The sequence below is a fragment of the Neolamprologus brichardi genome, chromosome 20 (assembly GCF_056152115.1).
Source record: "Neolamprologus brichardi isolate AB-2024 chromosome 20, ASM5615211v1, whole genome shotgun sequence".
Classification (NCBI taxonomy): Eukaryota; Metazoa; Chordata; class Actinopteri; order Cichliformes; family Cichlidae; genus Neolamprologus; species Neolamprologus brichardi.
The window spans coordinates 15,093,683-15,120,973 of NC_142123.1; the positions used below are offsets into that span (position 1 = coordinate 15,093,683).

General features: G+C 40.7%; 2 protein-coding genes across 3 annotated transcripts; both read left to right on the forward strand.

Annotated features, from left to right (window-relative positions):
* The first annotated feature begins 1,392 nt into the window (after positions 1-1,392).
* nsfl1c (NSFL1 (p97) cofactor (p47)) lies at positions 1,393-12,202 on the forward strand. 2 transcript variants are annotated; one of them, XM_006804041.3, is made up of 9 exons: positions 1,393-1,529; positions 2,254-2,354; positions 2,476-2,553; positions 4,998-5,163; positions 5,290-5,385; positions 6,979-7,088; positions 7,204-7,341; positions 9,271-9,441; positions 9,876-12,202. In XM_006804041.3, exons 1-9 carry the CDS (start codon positions 1,428-1,430, stop codon positions 10,036-10,038), a joined length of 1,125 nt encoding a protein of 374 aa, XP_006804104.1. In that variant the 5' UTR covers positions 1,393-1,427; the 3' UTR covers positions 10,039-12,202. The 2 variants fall into 2 exon arrangements, with proteins under 2 accessions (XP_006804104.1, XP_006804105.1); XM_006804042.3 differs by having other exon boundaries at positions 2,479-2,553.
* An 802-nt stretch (positions 12,203-13,004) lies between these two features.
* On the forward strand, positions 13,005-22,310 carry fkbp1ab (FKBP prolyl isomerase 1Ab). Its single transcript, XM_035913507.2, has 5 exons — positions 13,005-13,163; positions 13,270-13,317; positions 17,054-17,166; positions 19,574-19,739; positions 20,967-22,310. The coding sequence occupies exons 1-4, from the start codon at positions 13,127-13,129 to the stop codon at positions 19,700-19,702; spliced, it is 327 nt and encodes a 108-aa protein (XP_035769400.1). The 5' UTR covers positions 13,005-13,126; the 3' UTR covers positions 19,703-19,739; positions 20,967-22,310.
* Positions 22,311-27,291: the final 4,981 nt, after the last annotated feature.

Genomic DNA, 27,291 nt, shown 5'->3' on the forward strand with positions numbered 1-27,291 from the left:
TGATTTTTCTTGTTTTTCCTCCATTGGTTTGCAGGTTTACACTTCACTCTCTTCCTTATATCATTCCCTCTCTTGCTTTGAATCTGGGTGCTGTTGCCTCATTACGCAGAGCCTGAAGCTAAAAACATCCAAAGGGGAAACTATATGATCACAGCCTCTTAAACTTCCTCACTGTATTCTTCCTTTATTTATCTCCATCTTTTGTCTGCGTCTGTTGAGGGATGGTGGGTGTCGTGCTTCACCAATGTGACAGCAGGGTTTTCTCACTTCACTACAGATTAATTAGCCTTGAAGATCAAACAACGAAGAGCACATGGCACAAACAACCCCACCAACCCATGCTCATTCATACTGGAATCAGAGGAACATGTTTCCTGGAGCACTTCTGGCAGAGGTGAGGGTGTTTGACACTTCAGCCAGCATTTGTTTCACGGAGCACTTGCATAAAAATATAAACTAGAGATAGGGGCTGAAAAATGGTATAAGATGCAGATTACGATCTGCTGGTGGCATTAGAAGTTCCCACATTGATGTGTCAGAGCTTGTGGGAATGGAATCAGATTAACGAGACAAAATGAGATGAAAACCCTGACAGGGTCTAAAGAAAAGCTAGAAAGTTGTTATAGTCTGTTTAAAATAAGAGGTGATCTTTTCTCTTTCTCTCTCCCAGCAACTCGTTTGTCACAAGGGGTCAGCCCAGCAGGCAGCCTTTACACCAGATACTCTTTCTGATGTAACCCCAAAAGGGATTTGTGTCCCCAGTTGGAACTGAACCAAATGAAAATGTATAATCCAATGCAGTCAAATTTATAGACTTCTTTGTCCTAGTTCAGAAGCAAAGTTTGAAAAGGATAATATCTATCTATCTATCTATCTATCTATCTATCTATCTATCTATCTATCTATCTATATATATATGTATATATATATATATATATATATATATATATATATATATATATATGTATATATATATATATATGTATATATATATATATATATATATATATATATATATATATATATATATATATATATATATATATATATATATATATATATATACCTTCTTTACCTTGAGGAATAAGTAATGACTTAAAACACTCCATACACAGGAACAAACATTACACAGTGTAACGCTAATGAGTTACTGTTCAGTTTAACCTGTGGGTATGTCGCCACCAAGTGGTTAACATTATGTTAACAACGCAGGAAATTGTTATAAAAAATACACTGTGTTCAAAATTATGAGAGCTGTCGATACTCGTTGAAAAAAATAAAATACAGTTTAAAACCACATGGGACCTTGTTTGACTGTGATATGTTTAACACTTGCTTCCTGTCTGGTTTGTAACAGGATAGGAACCATCATCTGTTGCTAGTTTCCTCAGGTGGAGGCGGACGAGTTATTGAAGGAGCGAATCAAAATGGCGAACCAAGAGGAGTCAGTGAGGGAGTTCGTCGCTGTTACTGATGTGGATGAGGAGAGGGCCCGTTTTTTCCTGGAGTCTGCCGGCTGGAATCTGCAGGTATGGCTTTTCTGCGATCTTCCATGGAGCTGCGGTGGACTGTAGGAAAGACCCTAAGAAGGAAACTCAGGTTACCGGGCATGTGCCAGACCAGTAGCTCGACGGCTAACATTAGCCGGGTTTTGCCGGTAATTTGTGCAAGTCACCCTTTGACAATGGCCGGACTGCTTCTTATCATCAGCAACAATTCACGCGTGCGGTTAGTCAGCTTATAGCGTCACGCGTGCAGTAACTACTGCTGTGTTATCATAAAGAAGATTGTCCATTAAGTGTTGTCTAAGCTGGTCTGCCGTAAACCTATTGACTCATGCTAGCTAGCGTTAGCATGCAACGCTAAATAAAATGGTTATTATTAGTAGCCACCTGCCCCTGATCGTATGGGCTGCTCCATGGGAGAATAACGTGTGTGTGTGTGTTTGGGGGGGGGGGGGGGGGGGGGTAGGGAAATAAACGCATATCCACAGTATTTGCGTGGTCTGATACTGTAAGATAACACAGACATGGTCCGTTTCTTCACTGTACCAGCGTCGTCAGTGTACAAAGAGAAAGACAAAATAAGTCAGTGAAACTGTGGCTAAATCGCTTAATCCTCGAGAATGTTTGACGCGAGCTCTTGACTGACGTGTTACCGGAGCGGTGTACAGTAGCATCTGGAGCTCGTCAGATTTTTATCTTACTGTCTGCTTCGTGCTGTCACATTTGCATGCTCGTTTTGCATCCTCAGCTTGCACTCGCCAGCTTCTTTGAAGACGGAGCCGATGATGACATAGTGACACTTCCCCAGCCTGAGGGAGGCTCCTCGGTGTCCCGATCCGCAGGCCCCAGGTACAGTCTCCATCCAGCCTGTCAGTGTTTTAATCACACTGTAATGGTACAATTATAAGAGGGACGTTTTTGTCTAAGTACAGGACACTTGTACATGTATTTATACAATTTTATCGTCCAGTAGTCAGCCCAGAGTGACCTCCTTCAGAGATCTAATGCATGAAGCAGAGGATGAGAGTGATGAAGAGGAAGGCCAAAGGTATGTGTACTTCCCTCTTGTCTGTTTATTATCTTTAGTGAGTGTGTGGAAATAAGACCACAGCTCTCTTAGGCTGAGTAACAGAAAAGCTTCAGTGTGTCTCGGTATAATACTCAAATAGATAATTACGAGCAAAGGAGGTGAATACCTTTTTGTGCCGGAGGCCTTTCAGAATGGGTGTGACAGATGTTGCTGTCTGTTTGAGCTGTGGATGGATGGTACAAAGTCACACCTAGCTGGTGTGGTTCCAGAATGCACCAAACTATTTTTGGTAACACCTCATTCTCTGGGAGCTGGTCGCTTTCCTGCTGTGTCAACAGATTCTGCTGCTGGATCAGTGCAGCGGACTAGTTGTTAAGGGGACCGTGTAGGGGTACTGATAACCTTCATAGTCATTTTTCATTTCATCCAAGCAAATAGAGCTAAAGAACAGAGTATTTTATTCCAGAGTCAGTAATGATGTCATTTATAATTAACATTTCTTCTGGTTCTGTTTCTCAGTGCACAGTGGCTTCTGGGATAGTTTGGAGGAGGGGGAGTGTCTTTATTTCAATATGTACACAGCTCAAAATGAGTGAAGGGACATTCACACATTGCTGTATTAATCAAAGTCAGTTAAACTTCAGGGATATCAGTTGATCCCGTTAGGAAGTGTAAACCATTGTGAATCCATTTTACTGACTTTGGTGCAAATGACAGTCACAACAGGTGCAGTATACAGACAACAACAAGACCAGGGAATGGTTTTACAGCAGCTGCTCTCTCTTTACCTCTGATGTTAATTGTTTTCTGTAGTTTTCCTTTTGTTAGTAGTATTATCCTCTATGGTAGCATGAGACAGTACCTGTTGTAAAAATGGTGCCGTATTTCTTGAGAACTTCTTGACAAGTCAGTCTGCAGGACTACCTGTGCAACCTTAAGGAGCTGTCAGTACGGTCACATGCTACTAGACAGAGACACCAGCTTTAGAAAATAAAATCAGTTAGGAGGGATAAGGAGAGAGCATCGGTCTGCAAAAGCATTCCCTCTTTGTTGTTGTCTTGTTGTTGCCTCCACAGCGCACCTGTTGTCAGTTTCGTTTCATGTCTATCTTTTTAAGTTTGTTTCCATCCAGGCGACACACTTTAACATGCATAAGAATTATATAATGCAGCACTGTAGATTGTACAGTTTTCAAATACGGTTACATTGTTTGTCTTGCTGCCTGACTACTAGAACAATGTGCACATAGTTGGCTACCCAGACACCTGTCTCCAGTGCAACTGTATGCTCATCTTATTTCTTTCTTGTCCAAACAGCTGATACGCTGCAAAGGACTTCTCAGTAGAGATGTTCCATTTTCTTTTGCCTATTTTCTTCATTATGTATCAAAACTTTAAAGCTTTGAGAAAAGTGCTTTAAATTTGGGATTGTTAAATGTTTCTACCTTTAGCTTTGATTACAACTTTCCACTCTATCAGGTTGTCACATGAAGCCTGTCCAACACCCTTGAATAAGTTCTAACATATGGCTGCTTTTCTCACTCATACAGTTGCTGTACTGAATGGTCTGTAGTCCATTCATTGTTTCTAGATCTAAACACTTTTCTCCCTTCTTCTCAGTTGGTTTCAGAATTGTTTTTTTTCCCTTGTAGATCCACCATGAAGGCTTCATTCAGTTTTCTATACACAGTTGAGATCTGTCTGAAAAATTCTGAACTTGTCTTTCCTGTGGTGGTCCTCCTACAAATTATTAAATAAAACCATGTACACTTTATAGTCCAAGATGTAGGAGTTACCTGACTAGCCTGTTTGTAAGGAAAAGGATAGACAGGAAAGACCAGAGCTAGCTGGTTAGCAGCAAGTTGACTTTCAAAATAAAAGCCAGGAAACTGTAGAATAATCAGTCAGTTGCCTTGTGTTCTCAGGTGGATGAAAAAGTAAAGATAAATCACTAAATGTGTTTTTTAGTCTACCCAAATAAGCTTACTCCTAAAAATCACACATAGACACACATAAACACACATACTATGCATACACCAATAAACTTTTAGTTTTTTTGTCATACCTCCAAGAGAACAGACAACATTGCAATTATTTTACTAGTGGTCAGTACCTTTGCTCTGGACACCACCTGTGAGCTGGAGGACCACTCCGACCAGATCCTGTGCTGTGCCAAGCTTATAAAGGTTGCAGCACAGAACAAGGATTACTGCGGCCAGTTGTCCATCAGCAGGACAAGAGACTCACTGTAAACAGTCTTTATTGGGCACAAAGGACAAGGACTTTAGTTTTGCACAGAAACACTGTTGTTTTTCAACTTTTATTTTGCAATTATGGCTTTATTATCCTCACTCTCACACTGTGACATGCGACCCTGTAGAACACTGTTCTCTCTCTTTCCCCAGAGTGTCTGTTGTTCTGTTTATAAAAGACTTCTAACTAGCTCTATACCCACCCTCTCAGGTTTTTTGCAGGAGGATCAGAGCGCAGTGGGCAACAGATTGTGGGACCTCCTAAGAAAAAGAGCTCCAATGAAGTGGTAGAGGATCTGTTCAAGGGGGCGAAGGAACACGGAGCTGTGCCTTTGGACCGCAGCGGGAGAGGACTGGGGGAGCCCAGCAAAGCTAAGGTGAAGTATAGCTACTGTGAACAGCTGTCCATGACAGGCTCCTTCTCTTCTATGTTGCTCCTGTTAGCAAATTTCTTTTGTGTCTGTAAATCAGTTACTCTGTTCTGATTGTACTTTTTGTTCTAGGCGTTTGTTGGCGGAGGTTACAGGCTAGGAGCAGCCCCTGAGGAGGAGTCAGCTTATGTGGCTGGTGAGAGGCACGCTTCCAACAGGCAGCAGGATGTGAGTGTAGATTATTTTCTTTCTTTTTGTGGGTAATTCAGTTCTTGCATTGTTTCCTGTCCTGTGTTTCTGAATCTGCTCCAAGGTAGACTTCAGTCAATCAAAGCCTGGGGCTCTTACGTTTATAGCAATAAAACAAGACAGTAACAGATGAAGGGTGATCAGTCCTGTTCCAGGAATCCAACTAATCAATAATCAAATCCTAAATAGTGTTCTCATGAGTAGAGTCACATAACACCGAGATGTTTGTTTTGTTGCTTTGTTATATAAACTGCACTCACGGCCATCTCACAAAGCATACCAGTGCTGAAAGGCATGATGCACTTAAGTTGTTGTTCTGAGAGTATTTCAAAAAGTATATCGGCTCTAAAAGTAGCTCATAAATCTGAGAGAGAGTAGAGGTCTCTTTAGCCACTAAGACCAGACAAATCCTGCAGGGATGTTGCACTATTACAGGCACTCTGTGGCAAATATGCTGCAATTATGTATCAAGCCTGAATGCACTCTGCAGAGCACAGTTTGCCTGAAAGTATATAAATGCATGTTTCAGCAGCACCAACAGTACGAAATAAAAGGAGCTGATTTTAGAGCGTTATTCTAAGAAATCACCGCTAGATTTGTTAGAATGACTATATTTAGAGTTGCATTGTGTCCTGTCCTGCATTAATAATGCAAATCATACACCTAACCTAGGAGGCCTTCAGGAGGCATCCTAGTCAGAGGCCCAAACCATCTCAGCTGGCTCCCTTTCCTTTGTGGAGGAGCTGCGCCTCTGCTCCACCCAGCCAGCCTTTATAGAAAACTAATTTGTGACTGTAGTTAAGGCTAGGAACATAGATTGAATTGTGAGTGGACAGCTCGGGTCTCTTCAGAGCAACGGGTGGGTACAGCGTCTCATTCAGTGCCAACTCCTCACCAATCTGTCTGTCAGTCTCAAAGTGCCAGTGTTCCTGCTGTAATGGTCGCTTTGCTCAGCGCCACAACCTTGTCTCACAGACACACTGCAGTATTCTCCTGAACAATAGGTGTCGCCACTCAGACAATATCGCCATCTAAGTGCTGCTATAGGAGATGATGAAGTCACAACCAGTAGCCAAGTTTTTCAAACAACTCCAGCCTCTCCCTCTGTATATCTGAATGTCTCTGGGCTTCTGTACTGGAATATTGTTAGAATCATGGTAAAAACTGACAAGATCGTACTCTCGTACACGCGCCAAGTTACAAAAATCAAGAGGAAGACTAATGGCCGACACAACACAAAGACTCTGTCGCGTGGACACATGATGTGACGTGAACATGGAAACTCTACACAGAAAAGCTCCAACTGGATTCAAGGCTCACGACTATCAGACCACAAAAGAACAAAACGTGGAAGGTCAATGTGCCAGTGTCAAGTGCGTGTTGAAGCCATTCATGCTTCCATTACCTGCCAACAGCGGACAGTTTAGTGACTTATTGTATTGCTTTTTTAATTTTGTTCCTTTAAAAAAATGGCTGTGAGGAAAATTGCATCTGTATTGAATAATCCCTGTGTGTGTGTGTGTGTGTGTGTGTGTGTGTGTGTGTGTGTGTGTGTGTGTGTGTGTGTGTTAGGTACATGTGGTGCTTAAGCTGTGGAAGACCGGTTTCAGTCTGGATAACGGTGAACTCAGAAGCTACGATGATCCTGGAAATGCCAACTTCCTTGAAGCGATCAGAAGAGGGTGAGATTAGCTGAAATCTATTATTTGTTTGCAATTTCAGTAATTTGCTTTTCGGCTCGTGTTATGTCCTGATGAATGTTAGTTCCACACTCACCCGTTCATCCTCATCCCACAGGGAGATTCCTCTTGAGCTGAGACAGCGGTCTCGAGGGGGCCAAGTCAACCTAGACATGGAGGACCACAGAGATGAGGACTTTACCAAGCCCAGGATGGCCTTCAAAGCCTTTGAAGGTGAAGGACAGAAGCTGGGGAGGTGAGGATGACGTTTGATTTAACATTGTAGCTGTATTGTTTCTATTGTATGGTTTTTAAAAAAGCACTGACTGAGCTCAGTGCAAGCTTCATTCATATAAAGGCCAGAGAACCAGTCTGCCTCGTTTTTCAAGTTATCATGAATCATCTGGATGAATTACTGGTTTCTATGGGTCATAGAAACTCCAAGGTTACTAATAACCTGCATAAGTCTTGCATGCTGACGGTAAGTACAAAGAAGACAATTACAAAGCACTGGTTCAGTCCTGATATTTGTATGGAATCATTCTGGATACAATGTCTTATCCGTATCATTAATCTTGAACATACCACAGCAAAATTAAATAACGCTCGACCCACGACTGTCGAAGCTTGGAAAATCTTCTCATCCAAAGTTTTCTCCTGGAAGAGGCAAGTGGTTGTAACTTTGTGTTTTTTCTTTCATGTCCCCATGCCTTGTCACCAATGTTTGCTTTGCTACTGCAGTATACAGTTGTGCTGTATATGTCTGTAACCCCCACCCCCCACCCCACCCCCATTCCTGTTGTAAATCAATAAAATGCTGATCACAAAAAAAAGTTTGAAGAGAGATTTTAACATAAAATAAGAAGTCTGTAATATATGGAAATTCTCACTATTTGATTTTCTTTATTTATTTGTGGATGGGGATATTTGATACTTTTATCAGTTTTCCAGAGCATTGTTGTGGTACAATTTATAGGCCGGTGATTATCTGAAAATGATACAAAATCTCAAGCTGAAAACCTTTTCCTCAGGCCATGAAATCATCTGCTGTCCATGGGACTGCAGGAGCATGTAATTTGAATAGTTAAATGTTTGATTGAATACAACCCCAGTAAAATCGATCAGCAAGCAGCAAATGGAAAAGCAAAACCCAAACTAAAGTGTTTCAGACACATGTTTGGAAAATAACTGCAAACCAAATCAGTAGCTACTTTATTCTTCAGATGTTGACATTCATGTATTTAACCCTTTAAAACCGGTCAGAGCGGGCACTGCAACCACGTGAGCTAGCGCGGTAATTTTTTTTGCATATGAAACCAGAGGAGTTGTACTTGCATCTTATGCCATCAGCTTGTCCTCGGTCACAGTTTCCTTCCACATATAGCTTTGCAAAAACTGCATAAAAAGCACTTGCAGCAACAAAAACATAATATTCCAGAAACACGCTTTTCCGATCCGATCAGCTGTTCATAACACTTCCTACGTCCATCAGCACGAACTATCGCATGTCCGCCATGACCTGCCCGAAACCGGAAGTGACGTCATTTTCGCGGAAATGTAGTTTTTTACCACCAAGGCCTCATGAGCCTATACTGGTGTTTTTAAAAGTTATGTTTGACTTTATGACTTTCTGTGTTGTTTCTGGGATGCTTAGGACTCATATTGCACTGCTGGAAATAGTTTATTTTGATGCAGATGCTGCTTTTTTGCAAATTTGCACTGTAATATTTATTTTTGTTTTTCCTGCAGTGTATAAAAATTGGTGTATTTCAAAAATAAAACTATGAAGACACTCAAAATAAATTTCCTGTGGTGGGAAACTATTTTGTGCAACTTTTTTGTATTTACAGTTTTGAGGGATAAGCCTCTTAAATTTCTCTAACTAGAAATATATGTTAAAAAACAAAAATGATTTTCAATTTTTTTGTAGTTTATTGCACTTTTTTTGCAATTTATGTAATTACTATGCACTTAATGCATGCATATTATTAAAGGTTAGGCTGTAATGGTTGTATTGATGTATAGCAACTTGAAATGCTCCCAAAAATGGCTCCACAGCATGTAAAAATATAATATAAGCTCTGGCGGACTTGGTTCTAGGGTTAAAGTATACGTTGTGTATTTTTTGCATTCATAACCTCTGTTCACTTTGGTCATGTTTGGGTTTTTTTGCCTTTCTCTCCAGCGCCACACCAGAGTTGATTTCAGCTCCGCCCACCTCCCAGCAGGACCAAGCTGCCAACGAGGCCCAAGCCAGTGCCTCAGTGACCCTCGACCCCTCCCAGCCCGTCACTAACATTCAGATCAGACTTGCCGATGGTGGCAGGCTGGTCCAAAAGTTCAACCATACCCACAGGTAAAAAAAATTTAAGCTGCATGTGTTTCTGCTGGACGTGGATATGAAGAGGACAAGATCTGTAGATATTTGGTCCCAGTTATGCAACCAGTCCTTGAGATTGTTAATGCAGAGACATTGTGTTGTTTCATGTGTCTTATTAGGGACACAAGGTTTGGGGGGTTGTAAATCAGTGAATTCCTGTCTCATAAACCCTACACACTGTGATTTTACACCAACACAAACCATGTTCTTAAAGAAGAGAGAAAGAAACAGATACACAAACTGTGGTACACGAGTCTGCGGACAACATTTAGCTTGGTCAGTGCCACCAGCCTAAATAATTGAAGAAGGTGAAATCGGTCCTGTATCAAAGAGTAGAAGCTAACATTGTCAGATTTCATCCTGTCATATAACCCTTTTTTCCTGTCCTGCCGTGTCCTTGTGTCTCCCAGGGTGTCTGACCTGCGACACTTTGTGGTGGCGGCCCGGCCCGCCATGGCTGCCAGAGAGTTCGTCCTGATGACCACCTTCCCCAACAAGGAGCTGATGGATGAGAGCCAGACGCTGCAGCAGGCCAACCTCCTCAATGCTGTAATCGTCCAGCGGCTAAAGTGAGGATGAGAGAGGAAGATCAACCCCCTGAACCCTCTCCCTGTCCCCCTCCTCCAGCTGCCCTCCCCCCTCTTCCACTCCTCCCTCTCCCTGTGGCGTGGCTAAGCAGCTCTTTGAAACCTGCTGCCCTATCGAGGGTGGAGAGAAAACAGACTTATGTATGGACTTCTAATTTCTCAGTTTTGTTTTTCTAAAGTGAAACTTAACACTCTGCTTCACAGCCCTGTCCCCCCAAATTCTCCCCCTCTCCCTGTCTGTGAAAGACAGTAACGGGGACGAAACTAAAAATCTTCCAGACTGGAACAGAGTTCATGTAAGAGCCTGTCGGAGCCTGAAGATGCAGTCTGAACGACAGTTTAGTTATAAAGGTGTTCACTAAAGATTTGTTTGTTTTCCATTAACCCATCTTTTCTTTTTCTATAGACCTTAACTCAGCCCATCAGCTGTCAGTAGCCGGTGCTTTGGCAGATCCACACCGTGACAGATTCTCACTTTGATTCTGTCTCAACAGCACAGACCAGAATCACATAGCCAAAGCCAGTTTATTATCGCATGATGATGTGGCTTTGTACAAGTTTCCATTTCTCTCCACACATTCATGTTGGAGAGAAATGGGTGATGATGGAACAAAACATCAAGGAGTTTTCTCTCTCCAAACCAACCTGTACCAGTAGCCTTACTCTTCTTTACGCATCTCCACAATCACACCTGTCCATTTGTTTAAATGAAGATGGAATTATTTTTTTTAAATCAACTCCTTTTATCACTTCCTTCTCTTTTTTTTTTTCTTTTTCACGCCGATTGTAAGATTGTCCCAGTTAGACAGAAGCATTTTGATATATGAACACCAATTACACATGGCTTTATTATTAAACCAATGGTCGAGCAAAAGAACATTTAGATTGTAAACACTGGTTTGTGTTAGCGGAAGTTGAATTCTTAAGATACACTGACATCTTCTATGCATCCTGGGGCAACACAAAAATATGTTTGGACCTCTGGTGAAATAAATCCATTTTATGGTTGATGTATAAAGAAATGATGGTCTTGTGTTTTTGTTATTGTTAGTGGGATATCTGCTGCTTTTATAAAGTGAGAAAACATGAATTATAATTATGCTAGATAATGTTAGCCTTTCACCTGGGGGACATCAGTGAGTTTATCAGTGATGTAACCACATTTCATGTTGGTTTTCTAATGTGTAAATCCCTCCATTTGTCAGACTTCCCAAAAGAAATTACACATGGACCCAGCAAAGGTGTGTATACAGCTTATTGCCAAATACTGCCATTTCCATTGTCAGTCTGGCACACAGACTGTATCTAAAAGAATGATGTTGTCACAGGTACGTCGTCCTTTGACTTCTGGATGTTTTGGCTGTCAGAATATTTGGTTTGTTTTCAGGAGTGACCATATTTGGACAAGAGGCTGGAAGCCTAAGTTATTGCATGTTAGCATGTTTGGTTAATAAGGTGCATCAATAAACTGCATGGATGCAACATTAAACACACACATCTGCTAGCAACTACTAAGTAGCAGACTTATCAAATACTAAGACTGAACTCACCAAAACTGAAGCAAACAGATTCTCTGCATCTGGCAGCAGGTTTTATTGTTTGTCCAACTGTAATTAGCAGAGGTAAAGCTTGGCACACAGCTGCTGACTATTCAAAGTGGCTACCTTCCTTAACAAAACAAAGGCATTCTAAAAATATTTACCCACTGTATAACACTTCTTAAGAAAATATCTGTAGAGACTTGGTTTCTGTCAGACTGCAGACATGATTATTTCTGCTGTGAGGTTGAAATTTTTAAAATGTAAGAATTGAGAGGAAGGCGGATGTGGTTTCTAATCTAGGGGTCCTCCTTGGATTTGGGCATGCCAAAAGGGAGGGAGACGATCCCAGCTAGACATGAGATTGTCAGTTGTGTCTCTTGGCTGGCTTGATATCCTCTTAGTGCCCCTTTGGAAAGGGGCGTGTTGTGTGGGAAGAGGGAGGTCTGAGCAATCTGCAACACATGGTAGATGGATTTATGGAAGTGTCAAGCTTTGTGTAATATCTGCCTATTGATCATATCTGATGGGCCCCCTTTGTTCTAATAGTGTTTTATTGTTTGTCTTACGTGACTCACTGTATAGTGTTTAGATCTAAGAAACCTAAAATCATTCTCATGAATAAAAAAAGCTTCCACTTTAAATATTTCCTTTCCTGTTCTCACATACAGTTTAAGCTTACTGTATTCTGAATTAAGATGTATCTCAGAGGCTACACACACACATTCACGTGGACTCGGTTGGCATGCAATTATTTTATAGTGACTTCAGCATAACAGTCTCAACTACTGCGCTACAGTTTAACAATAATAATAATAATACATTTTATTTATAGGTAACTTTAAGACCCTCAAGGTCACCGTAAAATAGTACAAGAACAATAGCAGCAATAAAATAATATTTTAATAATAATATAATAAACATGGCAAGATAAAATTTAGACATAAGGTTGAAAAATAAAATGAACCATGGAGAATGAAAAAACCTAAGAAGCAGGTTAGTTCTGATTCTTCTTTCAGTCAGAAGTGAATGGCACGTAACTTTTTAAATTTCTTGCTATGTTGTGCTTTTGCATTTAAGGAGCACTTGCTGGTGCCCAGAGTAAACCCAGTGCGCTGTGATCTGTTTTCCTTTTTGAAGGCCTGTTTTTCTGTTATTTGTTATTTGCAAACATTTTTAATCTTGATTTTTTTTTAAATCACAAGATAATATCTGAACAATATATTATTCACTTTTAAAACAGATTTTATTTATTCTAATAACATTCATCTAAATATGAAAACGGGTGGCCTGTGGCCGCCAGGGGTCCGTTCCAGTGATTTAGATTGGGTTTTACTTTGATGGTCGTGGGCGGAAGTGTTGATGTGAGCCATTGACGCTAGTGTGTGTGTGTGTGAGAGAGAGAGAAAGAGAGAGAGAGAGAGAGAGAGATGTGGAACATCCGCCGGAGGAGCGCGCAGACAGACGGACTGCGGGAGGAGTGTTGCCGTGTTCAGGGACAGCAGCAGCAGCAGCTCCAGGACGCACAGCGCTGAAATGGGAGTCGAAATCGAGACCATCACCCCCGGTGACGGTAAAGCCTGCTGTACACTTTAACGTGCTTGCGTGCAGCCATAGAAACAGCGCCTTAATTGCGTCATGAGCATGTTATGTTGAGCTCTCTTTTGGCTTCTTCACAGGACGGACTTTCCCCAAAAAAGGACAGACGTGTGTGGTGCATTATGTCGGTGAGTTTGACGTGACAAACTTAAACTGTGCGTGCACGGACACACTGTACACGTTAGGCACACCGGCGGGTTCACAGGAAGGCCGTCCGAGTGGAGTGACGGCTGTGGGCAACTGTGTCCTACACCCGTTCTGAAAAATAGCTCAGCGTGATAATCCTGAAAGTATCGCAGGAGATGATGAGAATCCTCGCAGGGACGCTGTAAGGGTTGGATTGAGAGCAACGTGCAGCCGGACAAAGTGTGCACAGCAGACATATTTTGTGCCTCAGACCTTTCCAGGCAGTGATTTCTCAGTAGGGCAAAGAGGTATTACTGTCAGTCACCGACCGAGCTGCGTGGAAATTTAACCCCTTCGTCGCGTTTCTACTCCCCGCACATTCGGTGTGTTGGGTAGGTGAAAACGTGCAAAGCAGCATCAGCAACAGTAGGTGGAGTTGGTGGCGGTGGCGGTGGTGGTGTGTCCCGGGGACGGTGCTCTGGATTCACCACTGCGTAAAATAATGCGCGCCTCAGTCTGGGGCCGACCGCTCCATTACAGCCTCATGAAGATCACTGGATGAATGTGGTCATTTGTCTTGTCTGGATAATTAACAAAAGAGGAGGTGGAGGGGGGACGCAGACTGATTCCGCCGCAGGGTTCACTCAGAGGACCAGACAGACAGACCAGAGGAGCCCAGACAGCACGGTTTTAAATCCCGTCTGATTTCCAGCGCTTTTCTGTCTTTGTTGGAGTTTCTCTGGGGTCGTTGGGGGGTTGGGGGTTGGTGGCGTTTAGCTGAGCGGATTATAACCGTCTGGCTGACTGTAATAATAGCAGGCTCAATCCTCTATTTTCTGGAGAATTGCACGTTATGTGAACAACACTGAATGTTGGTCACTTCGTCACTCTGAACAAGAGTTAGCAATATTAGTCACATCTTTTATTTTTAACCCCTCCTTTGTGCCACCAGGATAGAGCTGTAGGACTGATGTACAGCACAGTCTGCGGCTAAGACTTATTTTCTGTGTTAATTAATATCTCAGTTGTCTTTTGTTTTTTGTTTTTTTAAGAAAAAATGCTCAGAAATGAAGAAGCTTATTACAGTTCACTGGAGTCAACTTGGATGGCAGCATAAAATGTTTTGTTGTCTAACTAATAATCCAAAGCCACAGGGTGCAGATGAAGACTGAAAAGGTTCAATTCATTTAAGTTTTAATTATATAGTGCCAAATCGCAACAGCAGGTGCCCCAAGGTACTTTATGTTGAAAGATAATGATCCTTTAATATTAGAGCAAAACCCAACAATAGAACAACCCCTTATGAGCAAGCACTTGGCGACAGTGGGAAGGAAAAACTCCCTTTTAACAGGAAAAAACCTCCAGCAGAACCAGGCTCAGGGAGGAGGAGTTGGGTTGAAATTGAACATCATACTGTGTTAAAAAAAGACTAAAGTAGTGACTGGGGCGATCGTGGCTCAAGAGTTAGCAGTTTGTCTTGTAACTGGAAGGTTTCAGCCATTGTGTCCTTGGGCAAGACACTTCACCTACCACCTACTGGTGTTGGCCAGAGGGGCCGATGGCGCGATATGGCAGCCTCGCTTCTGTCAGTCTGCCCCAGTTGCAGCTGTGGCTACAACTGTAGCTGCCTCCACCAGTGTGTGAATATGAGAGTGAATGAATAGTGGAATTGTAAAGCGCTTTGAGGGCCCGAAAAGCGCTATATAAATGCAATCGATTATTATTATTGATAGCATAACTGATTGGCAAACACAATAGTGGATAAAGAAGGATTATCCAAAATGTGAACACTCGTCCATGACAAATTGTCGACATTAGCAAATTGGTAGCACCGTTTAATTGACTAATGACGTATACTTGACCTATTAATATTAACAAGCCTATAACCTATGAGTATAGAGTTATTAACTAATAAGCACGGGGTTTCACAGTCAGATCCAGCCCTCACTCGTCACATCTGGTTTCAAAACACTAGTGATAGAGAAAAGTGACTAACTATCCAGTGAGTGACTGTGTCCATCTTTTATACTGGCTCTCATTTAAACAGACTAAGTTTTGGCAACATATACCCCCCAACCCTCATTAATCTCTAGTTGCCGGTCAAGTCACACATCACTTACTAGATCCTTCTCACTTCCAAATCCCTCCATACCCTGGCCCTCAGTATCTGTCTGACCTCCTTCACCCGTGCACACTGTCTCAGATCCTACGATCTTCAGCCATGGGTCTGTCCCTCGCTCTAACCTCCGTACCGCTGAGCTTTCAATGTGGCAGCCCTACCCTCTGGACTCCTCTCCCATCTGAGCTCTGCAACGCTAGCAATGCAATGCTAAAACCGTATGTTGAGGTTCAGCAGTCGGTTGTGTGGCGGGTTTGCATGCTAGCAGAATTTGTGCAATCAAATTTGTGGCTTTTTCTATTGCCAAAGTTTTGCATAAATTAAAATTCTCCTCAGATAGTGCTATATAAAAAGCTAATTTATTACAAGCCACTCATAGTGGAGCATGAAGTTTGTGGATCAGCAAAGTCATTGAGAGTTTTCTTGTGGAAATTGCACACTACTTCATGGAAATCCTTCCTCGTGTTGCTGTTGAGACGTAAAAGCAGTGGACAGACTGACAGATATCATTAGCATGCTTTGCAGTGTATTAAAAGAGAGTAACATGTAGATCATGTCGTGCAGTTCCCAGCATACTAGACTACATATTTGTCTGCACCTGTTTTTAGTTTGGCAAAGCGTGTTGCCTGGTGAGACAGACATAACTCACCCTGTAACACAAGCCTCTTTGCTTCGAGATTATGTAACATGAAGTCAGAGCTCATTTGGGCTTTGCAAGGCAAAGCATATTTTTTAAAACTTGTTTTTAGACTTGAGACTGCATTCTCTCCTTTTTAATAACCCACAATCTGCAGGATTTCCTCTCTGAGCCGTCTCCCTTCCTGCAAGCCTACAAAGTTATCTTGACATGAAACAGGATATTCCGTTACACAAGCGAGTCTTTTTTTGATGCAGACATCTGTATGAAGATCAAAACTTGGTCTGTCTGGGGTCTCGGAGCAGCTCTGCATCCAGGAAATGATCAGCGTGTGAGAAAGTCATTATTGGGTTCTTTGCACTGCAGTGCTCAGATCGAATGGGACCTTTAGCTTGTCCACATAATCTGATATCTAGATTTCCAGAAGAGGACAGGACACCCCGCCGTGCCGCTGGGATTACAGGCTGCATCTTGCCACCTCGCCTCCTGAACTGCGTATCGATATGTGTGATGTTGCATCAAGCAACCACACACACAGACACACACCCTTCCACGGTGGTGGTAATAACAGTAATAACGACGGCGGAAATGGTATTGGAGGGCTGCTATTCTGTGCACCCATGCCTGCTTTTTCCTGACTCACATTCAAACCCACCATGCAGACAGCTGCATGGTGGGATTCTCAGCATCTATTTCTGAGATGCTGAGAATCCCTTTATTTGTGCGCTCTGTATAAACACAGCAGAGATGATGGATGCTAGAGAAGCTTGGAAGACATCACTGTTTGCAGTGGTTTTATGAAACAACTTGTACACGTTAGATATTAGCCGGCCTGAACATTCTGTGAGTGATTAGTCCTGTAATTGTTCATGTTCAGGGGTAATGGCTGGCTTTTTCAACAGCAGGATGAGGGCGTGCACCAGCAGCTGTTTCTGTTTCTCTCACACACTGTACTTCCATCTTACCATTTCCTTGTTTGCAGGCTCTCTCACAGACGGACGGAAGTTTGACTCTTCTCGTGACAGAGATAAGCCTTTCCGGTTCAAGATTGGCAAGCAGGAAGTGATCCGAGGCTGGGAAGAGGGCGTAGTGCAGGTAGGCTGGAGAACTTTGGGAAAAGGTAAAAAGGTTATTAGTAGCGTTACATTTTTCCATCATAGACTTTACATGGTGGGTTAGCACATTTTAGTTTTATATATTCATCCCTCCAGTGATACCCACCTTCAGTTTACTAGGCCATAATCCTCTCACTTTTATTTGGGAAGTTAATTTGCTGCTAACCATTTTGTATTTTCCCTACTAGCTGAGTCACTGGGTAGGTTACTGGTGTGGCGCTCTTCAATATCCATCTGCTGCTTTGTAGGAAGGATCTAGTCCTGTGGTTGGAAAGATTCCAACTCCACTATCTTGGACTGCTGCTGGTGTTCGTACTCCTCACTAAGCAATGGAGATCTTCTGCAAGCTGGAAGGCCACCAAACTGGCTCATGTGCTGCAGTTCTAAGCTGTACAAGAGAAGAAAGCTTACTTCACCAGCTGCAGTCCAAGATGGTGGAGTTTAACTACAACATTCACTGAAGTTGATGATGATTCAATAAAACATGGATACATCTATGCTTATTCAGCCTATTTTCAGTCAGGTTAACAACCATCGACTCTGCTGAGAAGATGGAAATAACAAAGCTGACGTGTTCTTGTGTGTTTTGTAGTTCTTTTGGAGCCGGAAGTAATAATAATAATGGATTGCATTTATATAGCGCTTTACGAGACCCTCAGAGCGCTTTACAATTCCACTATTCATTCACTCTCACACACTGGTGGAGGCAAGCTACAGTTGTAGCCACAGCTGCCCTGGGGCAGACTGACAGAAGCGAGGCTGCCATATCGCACCATTGGCCCCTCTGGCCATCACCAGTAGGCGAAGTGTCTTGTCCAAGGACACAACAACCAAGACTGTCCAAGCCAGGGCTCGAACCGGCAACCTTCCGATTACAAGACAAACTGCCAACTCTTGAGCCACGAGAAGTGACCATATTTACAGGCGAGGATGGAGTGCTAAGTTATCACCATATGCTAGCTAGTTTGGTTAGCAGACATGCTGTTGCTAATTAGTCTGAACACTAAAAAACAAACAAACTAGAAATTCAATCAACAGTTCAGGGACTCTGATTAACTGTCTGCTAAGCGGCACATGGGCTGGACACAAAAACAAAAGAAAAAAACAGTCTCACCATGAAAGCAGATATATGAAAAGAGGTAGTGCGAAGTAAAATTCTTAATGGGCAAAAAAAGAAAACTGAGATTGCATTTTGCAAAATGTCTTTTGACTTCTGCGTAGGCTATTTGCAGACTTGCAGTCCAACAGATTCATTCACGATTAGCCAAAACGACCCAGACTAAAAACAGCCTAAAAAACTGACTTTAGAAAGGCTCCAGGACCAAAAATCGTGCCCTTCAGAGTTTGCTTGTTCAGACGTGTTCATTGTTACCTGTTTATAAACAGCATCATTATACCTGAAGCAAATGCCATAAAGCTGTGTTTCTGCTACTTGTCTGGTTCCAGGTCATGTAACTAGTTAGTTGTATTACTATCAGTTATGAAATTCAGCTGGTTAAAATGAGGTGGTGATGTCAGTGATATCAATGTACCCGCTCATGTGCTTTGTAAATAAGTGCTGAGCTTATTGTTCCCACTGGTTTTACATTGGACTGACTTGATTGCAGAAAGGAAATAAACATTTTATTATGCGTCTTAAAAAGTCTTACATTTGTATCTAGTACCCCATACGGAAACCCCAATACAGCACATATAAAATAATGATCAAGCAATGAATCTAAAGCTGGTCTATAAGCTGTGTGAATTTATTCAGATGTCCTCAGAGGACATTCTGCAGTGTATTGTAAGCCACTGGATCAGATTCTGGGGAAAAAGTCATAAAGCTCGACAGTTTCAGCAGTCATGATTTAGAGGCAAATGTAACTGGGATGGTTTCAAAGAAGATGTATTTTGCTTCTGTAACACATAAATTTATTGACATGGTTCCATTATCGAGTTTTCACTTACCAAGCTCTCCATTAACTCTGTTCCTCTGTGCACCAACACAGCAAGGACACAGCTCCATATCTCACCCGCTCAGCCGTACAGCATTTAGATGAGGTGGCTGGTGCTGCCTGTGTGGACATCCTGTATTTTTAATGGTAGCAACTTCAAGTTCTCTGTGTGCTCAGTGTGATCTTTAATATACCCACAGGGCATTTAGATTGATTTGCTATTGTGCAGTAAAGCAGTCAGAGTAGATGCACTGTGGATAAGATTGAGGAAAACTGAAGCATCATTAGTAAACAAGATATTTTTACTGCCTCCTGTGGCTTATTATCTAACTTCCACTGCAGAGACTACATTATGATCCAATTAACTGTATTTTCTAGCAGAACAAGTGCTCAATAACAATCCATTGCCTTTGTCCTGTTTCTGTCTCCTCCTCTTCATCCTCCTGCATCTAGATGAGTGTTGGTCAGAGGGCCAAGCTGACCTGTTCGCCTGACTACGCTTACGGAAACAAAGGCCATCCGGGCATCATCCCACCTAATGCCACCCTCATCTTTGATGTAGAGCTGCTGGGTTTGGAGTGAAACAAACCCGCTGCCTTTATTATTTTTTTAATGTTGTGTAAGTAAGAAAGTGAGAAAATAACTAGTAACACACTCACAAGTTCAGGTTGTCCTAGAGCTTTCCTCTCACCACAGATGAGCTGTTGTTGTTGCACCTTTGTCGTTTTAATTTTTTTTCTTTTTGTCCTGACAGGACAAAACTAGCCTACTTTAACACAGTACTATAGCATAACAGTTGGCTAGCTTCTTCAGTAGCTAGTTTATTATTTCACATTACATGACATACTGTAGCTGCAACATGTATTGAATTCACTCACTACCTATTATTATAGCATTTCATTATGTTACAGAACTAACATATTCACACATGAATATGAACTGGCTAAATCTGGGTCGAAAACTGAGCTAATGTAGCTATAGTTATAATGTAGCTAGTTATGGCTACATTCTCACTTTCTTTCTGGGCTCTGTTTTTTTTAAAGCCTCAGTGTTAGCATTGTTTTCTTCTACTTCAGTGGGTGTGTTTTTTTTCTAGCTGTAGTTTTTAGCTGACATTCAAAAGCTTGGTTTACAAGCTCCTAAAACTCTACAGGTATAACACGAAGACATAGATACCCCATAATTAGTGTAATTAATACTAAAAAATAGAATTCAATGACAGTGAATCAGCTTAGTGGATGTGGGCCACTCCCCTAACTTTAAGTGTTATTAATGTGGAAATTAGCTATAAAGAACAAAACCATTTCTCCAGGTTGTTACCAGGTTGTAATGTTACAGCTAAAGCTCTCTTTGTAGCCAGTGTAAACTGGCCATTAGAGGAAATGAAGTTTTTGGCCTTTAATTCTGTAACCTAGAAGTTGATACATGTTTTTAAGTATATCCTATATTCCAAGTTACCATCTCAGTCAAATCTAGTTTGGACCCCAGAAGTGCACCTATTCAAATATGTTTCACAGCATCCATTTAGCATTTATGCTTAATTGACTTCCTACACTCCTTGTTTTTACCCTTACCCCTGAATTGGTCGTGGCAGGAAGTTTCATCCTGTTTAAAGGGAGTGTTTCCTTCCCAGTTGCCAAATACTTGTCCATAGGCGATTGTCTGGTTGTTGTGGGGGGTTATCTTATTCCATGAAGTGCCCTGAGTGTATATACTGCTGTTAAACACTTAAGCTTGGTAAGATGACTCTTAAATCTCATTCCAAACTAAAGTGTCAGAGGTATCTCCATCTGTACATCCTAAAATGTTTTTAAACAAGATGTTCTCCTTCATGTTGTCATCACAGGGGACTTCCTACACGGGCGACCAGGAGAGAAGCTAGGAGAGTCTGCACTTGAGGCTCAAGTCAATATTCCACTACTTATTTCATCAAACTATGACAGTTTGTGTTATTTTGTCTCTGTGACTGAGTTGATTCTGTTTTTCCATCTTATTCTTCCTCCTAGAAAAACCATGGGTCATAGCCTTAAAAACCTCCACGTTCTTAATCTTAAAATGCTAATTGAATTGCTTTTCTTTATGTTTTAGAAATGTTGTGCATGGTTACGCTGAAAAGTACATAACCAATGAACCACTAGCTGAAACATTCATCTTTATAAGTCAAACCCATACTGATGTTATATGTTTGACAGCTTGTTGTATTCCAAAAAAAAAAAGTAAAAAAAAAAGTACAAAAACATATTAAAAGCACACATTTATATCCCTGCCCAGCTTCAAATTGGGTTAAATAGGCATAAGGTTAAATTTAATGGCTACTTGTTGTGAAAGTCAGGGAAGGCCTTAATGGTGCGACACAGGAACGTAGTTTCTGTAAAACACCGCTGTGTTTACTTTTTCATTGAAGTTGCAAATTTAAGCTGGCACAAAAGAGAACAAGTAACAGTTGTAGATAGCTCTCATGTGTGCCTAAATCTTCTCACCAGATACACGGTTACTACTTTACCTTATCTGCATGTTGTAGGCCTGATGGAAACTTAGTGCGTACATGCTGAAAGCTTTGCATCTGATTTTATTATTACTGCCTTCTCATCTTGCCAAGTCTTTAAACCCCATTTAAAGCCATACACAGGTCGAACGGTGCAACAACGAGATTTGTGGGAACACGTGTCAATTGGAAGTTTGGTTATTTTTGTCTTATAAAAATAGGATGAAAATGCTTGAAATCAAGGGGAGGGTGTCAGTCAAATTTTAACCTCCCTGATTTATTTTGTGGAACAATTACAATTGTGTATTTTTTCAGATGCTCACTTTCTATCTCTAGAATCAACATGGCTGATGTTCAACCTGTGACGATAAATTCTCTTCTTTTTTTAGTTATATTTTATTTTTTTGCCACTGTAAAGTACCACACTGCCTAACTGAAGTCTGTGTTGTCATAAAAAAAGTTGCTGACACACAGGTGTCCTTGTGGTTTTTGTATCTAAAAAAAAAGTAGTAGTTTTAAATGGAGTTTAAATGAAGGGATTTGCTGGCCTGGCTGTCTGATATTGACTGTTGATGTTGCATATTGGCCAAGCTGCAACTGGTGTGACAGCAGTCCACCTATGTACTGTGTAGTTTTGTGCTGATGCATTACTGTATGCAGGCTAAACCAATGAAGACATATTTAAAATAAAAGAAGTACTCTCCACATGCCTATGAAGTTTATTTTTGGCTTTTTTCCCCTACTCCACTGTATTTGATTTATTACCATTTGGGGTGTGACAAAGTGCAGACCAATCATCATGCTGAAGATCAACAGACAAAATAAAATAAAAAGCACATAGCTTCAGAGGCTGCCTCTGTTTATTGACTGCTGCTCACTGACCTGCAAGCCAAGGGTGGGGTAACTTAGACAACTAAACTGATGAGCAGCTTATATAATAAATTGTATTAACATTAGATAAACACTTAATAACTTGTGAAACTATTTTACCACAAGTGCCTACAAGCTAATCATAAATACCAGCTTAAATAAAAGCTTTTGTGCATTTTTTTTTAAAATCTCTCCTAGAATTCCACTTTGTGCCCTCTGGAATCTTTAAAAGGTGCTCAGGATGCATGAGCTTACTGGGGGGAAAGTAAAAATGTGCTGCTTCAAGCTGACTGGAACTCTGCATGAGTTACTGCACTGCAAACAGACCAGTTGGATTAATACTGAATGAATACATTTTATATTGTTGGCTTAACCTTTTTATAACTGCTTTTATCTAGACAGCAAGCAATACCATGTTCTTAAAATCTTTGAAGACAAATAATGAATTAACACCTGAATTCATGTTAAGTAAACCTTTTCCCTTCTGTGTTTCTGGTTATAGTTGTTATTGACAACATATAGGCATATAGGGAATATAGAAGGATTCTAAATATCACATTACTTCTAAAGGTCAAATAAGTTAAATCTTTAATAAAATGTCTTTTATCTTTAAAACTATGCTTAAAATCCTGCTACCTTTGTATTAGCAACATTCAGGAAATGACACAGGAATATGGGAATTCAAAATATCACGTTCTAGTTTGCATCTAAGTATCATGTCACATTTCACCTCTGACCTCAATTTTAAATTTCACATCTGTGTGGAGTTTGCATGGTTTGGGGTTATGTAAATAGGTAATTCTAAATTGCCCATAGGTGTGAATGGTTGTCTTTTAATGGTTGTCTGTTTTTCTGATGCAGGGAATTATTCTGTAATAATTTTGCTTGATCTCAGTGCAGCCTTTGATACCATTGACCATAAAATCCTACTTAATACGCTTAAAGTTTTCACTTGTTTATTTTGGTTTTTCCTTAGGCTGGGTTTCTACTTATCTGATAGGACCTTCACTGTTAGAGCAAACAAGTTCACCTCCCTGACCTGCAGGTTCGAGTTTAGTTTTAGAGCCATTATTATTTTCTTTCTACATGCTTTCCCTAGTTGGCATTATTCAATCTTTTAATAACATTTCTTATCATTTCTATGCCGATGACAATCAGCAGTATATGTCTTTTAAGCTTCATCACCTGAACTCCGGCCAAGTGGTGGAATTGAATTTAGGATCTTCTTGCTGTGAGGCAACAGTGCTAATCACCGAGCCATGGTGCTGCCCAAGACCTAATTTTCTACAATTGCTTTCTAATAATTTCTAATAATTTGCTTCTACATGGCAATTTTGAAATAGGCAAATAATTACCAGTAGAACTTGCATCAAGATTCTGTTTCTTCAGAATCTGTTACTTCACAGTTACCTTGGTGTGTTTAAAATATGATGGAACACAACCCTGCCTCAGTATTAATGAGTCACTGTTAATGACAGACAGCAATGTGGGACCATTGCTGGTGAGTCCCAGACAGGACAGGAGGTAATATATCTAAGGATATTATGACAAGGATTTCATTTGACCTATTGCTGTAGTTAAACCATTCATTGTAATTGGAGAAAAAGAAGTAAATGATCCAGGGCACCAAGGACCATTTTCATGAGGGGAGCCATTTGAGGAGATTTTTGATCTCAAGTCCATCAACTTATTTACAAAGTGATTGAGAAATGTATTGCAATCATCATCAGACAGCTGAGTTGGAGAACAAACAATACTGTTGATAATCTCAAATAATACCCTTGGATTATTCTTATGACAGTTTATGAGATTATTGAAATAAGAGTATTTAGCCTCTTTCACTGACTTATTATATAAGCCAAGCATCTCTGAATTATTGCAAGATACATTAAAAGAGACTGACTTATCGTCACTGAAAACAACTTCATTTATTGTCTAAGGAGCTTGGAAAGAAAAGCGTCTGGACTTCTTTGAGTTGCTTGAAGACGTTTTCACCTCTCATCCGAGAAGTTTCTTCAGAGAAGTCCAGACGCTTTTCTTTCCAAGCTCCTTAAACTACGAGGACCTGGATGACTGAGAACCTTCACAGACAACTTCATTTATGTTCAAATGGTCAAGGGAAACACCATAAGTGAAGACCAAGTCCGAAGTATGCTCAGCAATATGAGTAGGCCCTGATACATGTTGAACAAAGTTAAAAGAGTCTGTAATGCTCAGGAATTCCTTAGTGATACTATTTGATGGGTCCTCTGCGTGAATATAAGTCCCTAACAGTGATGACCATGCCAAACCTAATAGTGGGAGTTAAAAAGTCTTGAAATACTGACAGAAAAGATTGAGCAGACCCAGGAGGTGGAAGATAAATTAAAATACCATACATGAGCTGATCTCTTCCAATTTTGATCATAATCATCTCGAAAGAGCTGTAAAAGCTCGAAGAGATCACCTGGTATAAAAATGTATTGCGGGGCATAGCTATAAAAGATGAAGATGAAGCCGACGAAGCAGTACAAGGAAACCGTCTCTCTTCCCCCGATGCCTCCGATGAGTCCTCCAAAGCAAAGGTGGAATGACCGGCAAGAGTGGAGATATGCTGGGTGCTGCAACGCACTCAAGCACTCTGTGCTGGCACACGGTGGCGCTAAACATGTTTAAGACATTTATAGCACTTGTTTATTTAATTCAGCTTCACAGACAGAGTTACATCTATGTCAGTTTTTGAGAGTAGGACTCTTTAGTGTAAATTAGCCCTTATACTAATGGTATAACGCAAATAATGCTAATGCTTTAGACTGATCCAGAGTCAGGGTCAGCAGCAGACCTGTACTAGCAACCTACTTTTTCAAGGGGCATTTAAGTCACCTTGCTTTTCAATATTTACAACCATATATGCACACTACATCACAGAGAAATGAAGTCACAGTACTCAAAAAAATGGTCTTAAATTGCAGAGCGAAGGCAGGAGACAAACAGGACGAACATGAGACATTTTATAAGTAGAGAATGAACTTATCATACACTAGAACAGTTGACTGTGCGCACACAATATCACCAACACATTTCCAGTTTCTTTGCAATTTTCATGCTTTGGGGGGTCATGCTTAAAAACTACATGCAAACACAGAAGAATGTCCTCTTTTTAGTTTCAAAGATTCATGAGGGGTACTCCCCAAAGTCTGACCTGAATATGATATATATAGTTGTGTGACTAACTAGTGATAGTATGTCAACACTACTAGAATATACAGCAATGACCTCTGAATGTTCATGTCACGAGATGGTAAATAAGAGAGGGAAAGCAGTCAGAACTGAGGGAATGTACTCCCAGGAGGCAACACTGCAGACATCGAGGACAGCTACAAATATCTGGGAACCCAGGGACTAGGACCTGGAGTTTTAGACTAAGCATTTAGTATTGCTCCACTCTTTCCCTGACTCACAAAGCATCACATGATGTCACAAAATGTTATTGATCAGTTGCAATGATGGTCTTAGAACAGTATTAATCAAGATATTGTTAGAATAACACCAACACGGGGATAGCAGACTGTTAACAGGACATCCCTTTGGTAATTCCTCTGGCACGTTTGTCCTTCTTATTAAAGTCAGCTGCTGAGAGCTCACACTGTTCTCTGTGTACAAATCAATCGGACTCGCCAGATGTTTGGATCCATATTTGACTATTAAGCACATTTTGGCTATGATGTTTGGTCTACTGTAAAGTGTCAGCTACCTTTGTATATGGAATATGGAATATGCAAAGGAATAGAGACACACTTCAGTCTTTATGGACCTTTTGTTGTACTAACACCATCATTTAATATACAGTGTTAACTAGTATTCATAAATGTTTACTGCTATCAGCTTGTAAAATCCTATCTCTGGTTAAAATACCCTTCTTTATTTCTTTCTGCAGATTTGTTTGTAATAAAAACATTTTTAAATAGAAATGTGCAAATTTACATATCAGCTGGGAGAAAAGTTGGACCAGCTTGAACTGAGACAAGAGATAATTTGAGCAAACTTCATTTAAACTATAAAACGTTTTTTCCACTTATCATAGTTAACTGTTTGAAGATTGTGTCAAATAAATGACAACATGAAGCTCCATGTTTGACCAGCACTTTTTTAAGAAGTTGTGCAACTTGTTACTAAAATGTTTTCTTTTTATGTTGCGCCCCCTTATTTTTATTTATTTATTTATCTTATTTTTTACAGTGCACAGTGATCTAGAACAGATAAAAAGACAGCCGCCCTCATGGCACTGTGACGTTAAGCTCCACTGATCTCCTCTACACCCCTCTGATGCACATTTGCTTTGTGCTTAAAATATGGCACTCATTAAATTATAAATTCTACCCTTCCCGTGCATCACTTTAGGTATAAATTCAAATGGTTATTATCTCTTGGCATAAGCACATTTGCAATACTAATCTATCATCGAATTCCCAGGGCCTCCATCTGTACCAGCTGAGAGGCTGCCAACAAGGACAAACCAGTCAATAAAAAATCATAAACATTTTAGTGCATTCTTTTATCTTTACAGTGCCCCAAGTACAAATATGGGCTGTGTTTAAGTACTGAAGAGGACCTTCATTCTGACTTTTGTATTCTGAAATATTTGTGATGCATAGTTATGAACACAGGAAGCAGAAGTGCGATGACTTCTTACTCAAAGGTTGTTCACACATGTTGTTAATGATTTTATTTAGCCAGTACAGTAGTGATTAATATACAATACAAGTGCAATATACATTATGTACACCGTAGATTTATTCATGTCATAAGTGTAGACACTTCTGAGACCCTGTGTTTT

Coding starts and splice junctions, on each gene's coding strand:
- nsfl1c (XM_006804041.3), top strand. CDS start 1,428: ATGGCGAACCAAGAGGAGTCAGTGAGGGAGTTCGTCGCTGTTACTGAT. Junction 2,554..4,997: donor GATGAAGAGGAAGGCCAAAG/GTATGTGTACTT, acceptor CCACCCTCTCAG/GTTTTTTGCAGGAGGATCAG. Junction 7,089..7,203: donor CTTGAAGCGATCAGAAGAGG/GTGAGATTAGCT, acceptor CTCATCCCACAG/GGAGATTCCTCTTGAGCTGA.
- fkbp1ab (XM_035913507.2), top strand. CDS start 13,127: ATGGGAGTCGAAATCGAGACCATCACCCCCGGTGACG. Junction 13,318..17,053: donor GTGTGTGGTGCATTATGTCG/GTGAGTTTGACG, acceptor CCTTGTTTGCAG/GCTCTCTCACAGACGGACGG. Junction 17,167..19,573: donor GGGAAGAGGGCGTAGTGCAG/GTAGGCTGGAGA, acceptor TCCTGCATCTAG/ATGAGTGTTGGTCAGAGGGC.